Here is a 7,274-nt window from a genome sequence, read left to right as displayed (position 1 = left end):
TATCTTTATTATTTATACTGGGTTTTTTTTTACTTTCAATTTGTGGAAAGGAGTTCAGTTAGAAGCTCACACATAGTTCACACACATTTATAAGGTCTCAAGAGACTCATGAGAAATCATACAGGAGAGAAGCCAGTCAGCCGAGTTTGTGGCAAAACCTTTTACAGTGCTAACACAGCATTCATGTCTTTTACTGCGTATAATAAGTCATACTCAGTCAAAGTAGAACTGAAGTAACATTCATTACAAGACAATTACTAGTTAAAAATATTGCATTGTCCTGCATTGTTTTGCATTTTGTGACTTTTGACCTAATAACATTTTAAGAAGTTTTCATAAAAATAGTGCCAAAATATCATCTCGTTCTTGTGAACCCAATAGTGTGTATCGTCACACCCCTAGAAAAAATTGATGGAGGTACCCTTTAACTGACTTTTTTTTGTTCTGTTTAATTTTGTTTCTCTTAATGCTTTGTATTTATGTTTTTCTATTCTTTTCTTTTTAATGCTACACAGTATATAGCAATGGAACGTGCAATGGTGACCACATGAATTTCCCGCTTGTGGGATAATAAAGTTTACCTTGACCTTGACCTTTTGTGGCAGTAAAAGCTGTAACTCAGCACTGACATAGGGCAACATTAGTATTTATTTGGATTCCTTTTCGGCTTTGTTTTGGATTCGACCAACTCCAGGGGAAAATTTCTGGCTCATTAGGCGCTAAATGTCACCAGTTGATCGTTAAGTTGACTGCTGTATGGTGCTGGTAGTGTGAGCAGGTAGTGTTGACAGTAAGAAAAATGAAAACTTTACGTGACATGACATGCCACATTCCCCAGGCTCAGCCTCAGTAAGTCAGTTTCTCATTGCAGATTAGTCCTGTTCTTATTTTAGAGAGTACTGGCTGGCATCAACAACATCTCTCTGATGTTTAATTTGCAATTGGTTTAAAGAAAATCCTGCACATTTGTGTTTATTGAAGCACGCAGGCAAAGCTTGTGAAGGTTTTGAGCCATACTACGAGGACGGCAAACAGATGGCAATTCAAGCTTATTCAATCATTCAGTCTCCTGCTCGCTGTCAGAAGTGATTTCAAAACTCATTGGCAGAAACAGCAGTCAGAGCTAATCTAATTCAGAGTTTTGGGAATTGATCAGGAAACATGATGAAGAGAGATGAATGTCAAGCTGTGTAACAACTCCTTCCTCATTTGTGCTTAACCAAACTTTGATTCTGTTTAACTTTAATTAGAAGTCTGTTTTGTATAAATGTCATTACCCACTGGCCGTTGCTCGAAAATGTCATTTATACTGATGAATGTATGATCTTTTTTTTCTCAGATACCAAGCCCGACTACTGCAGCAACATGTCCGCTTCTTTCAACTGCTCTTTGGACCTAATTGCCGAGAAAGGTGGGTGGCTATGTCCTCCAAGGGAAGAGTGTGCCAATCTGACATCCAGCATGAACGGCAGTCATGTGGATCTGGGTGATGCATGTCTAACAAATGAAGAGTACTTACAGAACTATCTTGGTCCTCGTCGATCGCCTGTGTTCCTTCCCGTGTGCCTTATCTACCTGGTCATCTTCTTGGTAGGCGTGTTGGGCAATGTGCTGACGTGCACCGTCATTGCACGCAACAAAGTGATGTGGACGCCAACAAACTACTACCTGTTCAGCCTGGCGGTGTCCGACCTGCTGGTGCTGCTGCTCGGCATGCCGTTAGAGCTGTATGAGCTGTGGCAGAACTACCCCTTCCTCCTGGGGAAGGGCGGCTGCTATTTCAAAACATTCCTATTCGAGACTGTTTGCCTAGCTTCTATCCTGAACGTGACGGCGCTGAGCGTGGAGCGTTACATTGCTGTAGTGCACCCCCTGCGCGCAAAGTATGTTGTAACACGCACCCATGCCAAGCGAGTCATCCTGACGGTGTGGGGTGTGTCCGTGTTGTGTGCCCTGCCTAACACAAGTCTCCATGGAATCGACGTCCTGCACAGGAATCTAACCAGTCCTGCTGGGAACATAAGCGTGGTGATCCCTGACTCAGCCATCTGTACGCTATTAAAACCACACTGGATGTACAATCTGACCATCCAGTTGACCACCTTGCTATTTTTCGTTCTACCCATGCTTACCATCAGCACCCTCTACATGCTTATCGGGCTGCAGCTGAAGCGGGAGAAGATGCGTCAGGCACTGGAGGCGAAGTCGGGCTTTGGACAGGACAGCTTCTGTAACATCCGAACACAGCAGCAGAAGGCACGTCGCCGGCAGGTCACTAAGATGTTGTGTGAGTATCGAACCTTCCTTCTCTTTATTGAGACTCTTTTAACCAGAGATGTGTGCCGAACTTCACTGTACGCAAACTTGCATGTGGGACAATTACAACCCCGAAAAAAAAGTTGGGACGCTGTTGAATGATAGATGAAAGACTGGGAAAGTTGTGAAATGTTCCAAAAACACCTGTTTGGAACGTTCCACAGGTAAATCGCTTCATTGATAACAGGTCATAGTATCATGATTAGGGATCCTCGATAGGCTCAGGGGCTAATAACACCACAATGGTTTTTTAAAATGGCGTTTTGGCCATTCGTCACACAACAACAGCGTTTTCGGGGGCACCAGGCTCCAGAGTGTAGTCTTTTGAGAATCCTTCACGCAAAGTGTAGATTTAATTAATCATCTCGGCTCAGTAGAAGAAAACGTTGGGTGCAGGCACGTGCTGTTATTCTGTGGTGTTTATATTACACTGCCATCTGCCGGCCTGGCATGCATACTTCAGCGAAACATTTCTGAGGATGTTGATTGTTGCCGGATGAACGTCAAACTTTTCATTTTTAACATGTCGTGTACATTACTCAAACCTAGCTGGGGATATTTTAGTGTTTGACATGATTGTTTATTCTGTGACACATCTGAATTTTTATTTTGTGTTTTGTGAATATTTTTGGTCCCCAAAAATAACGCGACACATTTCATTTGACTTTTATTGCATATCCATGCACATGCATATATGCCCCTATAACCAGATATCTCTAACTCATTTTAAGTATTATAAATCGGACCGCAGTCGTTCACAAGCAAGAATGGGGCAAGGTTCACCAGTTTGTACTTGTCGGCTCTCGTACATTTTTTTATTAGAAGCAGGAAATAACTTGCTAGGAACACCATGAGGTGGCCAGCAGTGAGATATGACCTGGTCATGTGGAGGGTAAAGTTAAAAGAAATGTAGTCCTGTCAGGATCAAACATTTGCTTTGACAAAAGAAAAAAATAAATGTTGAGACTTGATTACCCTTTCAAGTCATTTATGTCAAAATTTGTAATTGATTAATTTAAAAATGAGTGCAAGTCGAACAATAATATGCTTTGATCGAAAAGGAAAGGGAAATTTAAATAAGAAAACCAGTCACACCTGACATCTGTTATCTATTTAATGCAATTACATTTAAATTACAGATTATTACTTGTTTTTTACTCCAGAAATAGCACTTCAGTCAGATGCTGCTGCTGCACCCAGCAATTAACAATGTTAGAAGTGAAAATTTTGCAGACATTTTCTGCATGAACACTGTCTGAAAGTGGAATTAATGAGGCATTTAATTTCCCCCAAACATATCTTACTTACAGTTGCTTATGAACATGATTATTATTGATGAGATGATAATGAAAGGTGACACCAACCATGCAGATAATATTAACCAGGTTCCTCCACAGACACACTGACATCTAACAGGCTTTGAAATAGACCTTCATATAAGCCTACTGATGGAGCCCACATGTGCTTTTGTATCGCTCAGAGGTGAAGGTGAGAGCATAACGTAGAAGTCAGTGTCTTTCAGGGTGCAAAAGCACGAGAGTGGGAACGTATTAATCTTGTCCTTATCTTAATATGACGCTCTGACATTGATTTAGATGCTTGGCTTGCACGGACACATATGTTGAGATTTTGACTGAATAAAACAAACAACATTGCGAGACTCTGATGTCAGCAGTTGTCAAAATTCAGGCGTTTCTTTTCACACTTCTCCTCAGAGACGCCACCAATGAGACCCCTGAGGTTGTGATTCTGATTTCATGCAACATTTGGTCAAGACAGTATAACATTTATGTTTTCTATCTTTATAAAGGTTAGAGCGGTCCTGTAAGATTTGCATCAATATGACTTAAAGAACAATAGCCTAAAGGTCAGAGATGGTGCGCAGTTCAAATCCCAACAGTGAGTGACTGCTTTTGATGGTGACACCATAAACAGGTCCAACTTGGTGTTAACTATGGGGAGAAAATGTATATAATTATTTGAATTTGTGACTATTTTACCTCCAGCCACAGTTTTACACAGTTTTATACAGTATGTCAGACCATTCAGAAATGTATGGTATATACTACTGGAGATGGTTACTTGAATCATCACCTCACTCTTAAAAAGGTACAGATATACATAAAGCATTCAACAGCAGCAGTGCCTTCAAACTGATTTCAGTGATAGTTTGATAGATTTTTTTTCATGATGTCTCAAATCAGCTGCTGTGATTCTCTAGTTTTAACAGACAAGACTAGTTACATCACAATGCTCGGTGCATTCGTCTGATCAGGTTCAGGGCAGGGATCATGTTTGTATCTGTCATGAGGGGATTTACACAGATAAGCCATTAATTTATAATGTAGCCTTAAAAGTCAAATCTGTAAGAAAGTTGATTTTGAGTCTCATTCCCAACTCATGGGATTATATGCACTATTAACTTTCGAACCACGCTGACACGTGTCCCATTGTGATATCATATTGTTCTAATTAATTAACAGAGTAATGAATATAAACAGTTCCAAGTATTTTTTTTTAAATGTGTACTTAAAGTTATAATGCCAAAGAAATAAAACAGTTATTGATTCTATTTAGGGTCGCATTTCATTTTTCCAGTAATACAAGTTCAGTGTATTTGCATTTTGTAATGACCTCTCTGGGAAAATTCCCCAGCTGACTGTTGTCACCTGGTGAGTGCATCCACTGTGTGTGATTTTCCCTCAAGCTGTTGCGGCGAAGGCTAGCGCTTCAGGTTGACCTTTCAAGGGGAAAGCCTCTCTAGGGAACGACGGGAACACCACAAGAGCAGCCAGTGCCTGTATACGTACAGACACTCGTGCAGTTTTCCCCCTGAAGTCCTCCTTGTTCAAGATAATCTGATGTGACCTGGAAAATTTCCTCTCCTGTTGTTTTTTCTGGCAATGCCTTCCAAAACAGGAAGTTTTCTCTGATGACGTCTCCATCCACAAAACGCACATTGGCCAGGAGTTGAGCATGACTACTAATGTCCGTAGACTCATCAAGTTGCAATGCAAATTTCCCACTGATGCGTATCAACAACGCCTCCGATGTCTGCAGACATGTCATCAATATGTCAATCGTGTTATCTGAGAGATAAGTGGACAATTTCCCACGGCACACCTGATGGTCTCTCACAGCACACCGGTGTGCCACGGAACAGTGGTTGAAAATCACGGTACTAGCAGACTGGCATCTTCCTGGGCTCCTGGTCTCCATTCAGGATATTTGTGTTCTACAGCCTGGATGTTACAGCACTCTCCTTAGCTCACATAGTGCTGAGTGTAGGGGAATCTGGGAATGAGGATTATTCACCAGAATAAGTATGCTGTCAGGGCTGGTTCCTTTAATGGGCTCTCAAGCAATCCAGGAGTCAGTCTATCCCATAGTGAGACACACAATGAATGCTATGAAAGAGAACTTTAGGTCATTTGCATTACCCCGGTTCTGTAAGTAGCACGAGTGAGTGTCTCACCAGACCACCGTCTTCGCTGGTGGGAAGCGAGGAAGAGGTGGGCTAAAATTTTTAATGATGTAAGGCGTCATGTCGGCCCTTATTATAGGGGGAGGCTGCCGGCCCCTACGACAAACACACACAAATCAATTTGAGACTAGAGAGAGCAAATAATCAATGTACTGCTACTAAAATCCCCTCTACCCATCCCACATTGTCTCTTTCTCTCTCTTGCTTTTCTTCCAGTCGTTTTGGTGGTGGTTTTCGCGATCTGCTGGGCCCCGTTTCACACCGACCGCCTCATGTGGAGTTTCATCAGCGACTGGACTGACAACCACCATGAAATCTTCGAATACGTGCACATTGTCTCCGGAGTGTTTTTCTACCTCAGCTCAACAGTCAACCCGATCCTGTACAACCTCATGTCCACACGCTTTCGAGAAATGTTCAAGGAGGTCATGTGCCATAGGCCACATCACATCGCTCCCAGGAAACACTCGCTCAGTGTCACCCGGGTGACGCTCCGCAGCACTCTGAGTGATGCGCCGCTCAGCAACGGGGCCGCTGTTGTTGAAGCCGAGGCAGAAGATGCAGATGTGAGGATGAAAGATGAGACGAGTTTTACATGTTGAAAAAAGCATCTTGAAGGGTATGTCAAGGGGGACATAATACTGGTGAGATAACATGGTGTTGAGAAAGGCTGTCCAGTTCAGAGCCACCGCATTCATCAGCTGTCATCAACATCCTCTTTGAACTGGTGCTTGAGCTAAATACCTTAAAAGTAGTCTGACTGGGAGAACTGCAGAAAAAAAGGGCACGCTCTTTTGCTGAAGCTGTCAAACTGCAGTGTAAGGGTTACCATGCTGCTTTTGAAAACTTTATAAGTAGCTCAGCAAATCACTTACCGAAGATGAACTCCAAACTTTTTCAAGCACACTGCTAACTCAAACCTTTGGGAATCATGCAGGAATGTAGACTCGAATGTCATCTTAAGTTCTCCGGTGTAAAGAACATCCGAAGTTCAATGTACAAAAGCCATTTTAATCAGATACATATTTTGTGTGCACATTATTCTTTCTTTATTTATTTTTTTAAAAATATGATAAAATACAATTTACAAATCTCAGCATTTGTACAAGATTAGATGAGCCAGCTGGACCAGTGAATACAAAAGCTGGTCTAAGCCAGACAGAGGTTTCACTTGGTTACGTGCTGTAAGGATATGTGTAACACAACAACAAAACACAATATAAAGGACGAAGATTATAAAAAAAAGGGGTCTTGTAAATAATGAATGTCTATAGAATGTCTATTGAATGTCTATTCTATTCACAAGACTGCTGCTGTAATCATCCATGATGTCAGGGTTAGCCACAATGTGTACAGTAAGTAATCATTTGTGTTTGTATTAGAAAGATTCTCATCACTTGCATTGTGTGTAAAGATATGTGCTGTAAAGGAAATTGCCATGTTCAGATAACAAAAGTGCTCGTCAGGTATGTGT

The 7,274-nt window shown here is 41.6% G+C and overlaps 1 protein-coding gene across 1 annotated transcript; it reads left to right on the top strand.

The window, feature by feature from the left end:
* Positions 1–1,395: 1,395 nt before the first annotated feature.
* Positions 1,396–6,567, top strand: nmur1a (neuromedin U receptor 1a). The gene is made up of 2 exons (XM_084354692.1): positions 1,396–2,287; positions 6,017–6,567. The coding sequence occupies exons 1-2, from the start codon at positions 1,462–1,464 to the stop codon at positions 6,400–6,402; spliced, it is 1,212 nt and encodes a 403-aa protein (XP_084210818.1). The 5' UTR covers positions 1,396–1,461; the 3' UTR covers positions 6,403–6,567.
* Positions 6,568–7,274: the final 707 nt, after the last annotated feature.

Source organism: Pagrus pagrus (genome assembly GCF_965226575.1).
Source record: "Pagrus pagrus genome assembly, chromosome: 6".
Lineage (NCBI taxonomy): Eukaryota > Metazoa > Chordata > Actinopteri > Spariformes > Sparidae > Pagrus > Pagrus pagrus.
The sequence above is the reverse complement of the archived record's forward strand: the minus strand, read 5'-3'. Positions and strand labels throughout refer to the sequence as shown.

Coding starts and splice junctions, on each gene's coding strand:
- nmur1a (XM_084354692.1), top strand. CDS start 1,462: ATGAACGGCAGTCATGTGGATCTGGGTGATGCATGTCTAACAAATGAA. Junction 2,288..6,016: donor GCAGGTCACTAAGATGTTGT/GTGAGTATCGAA, acceptor CTTTTCTTCCAG/TCGTTTTGGTGGTGGTTTTC.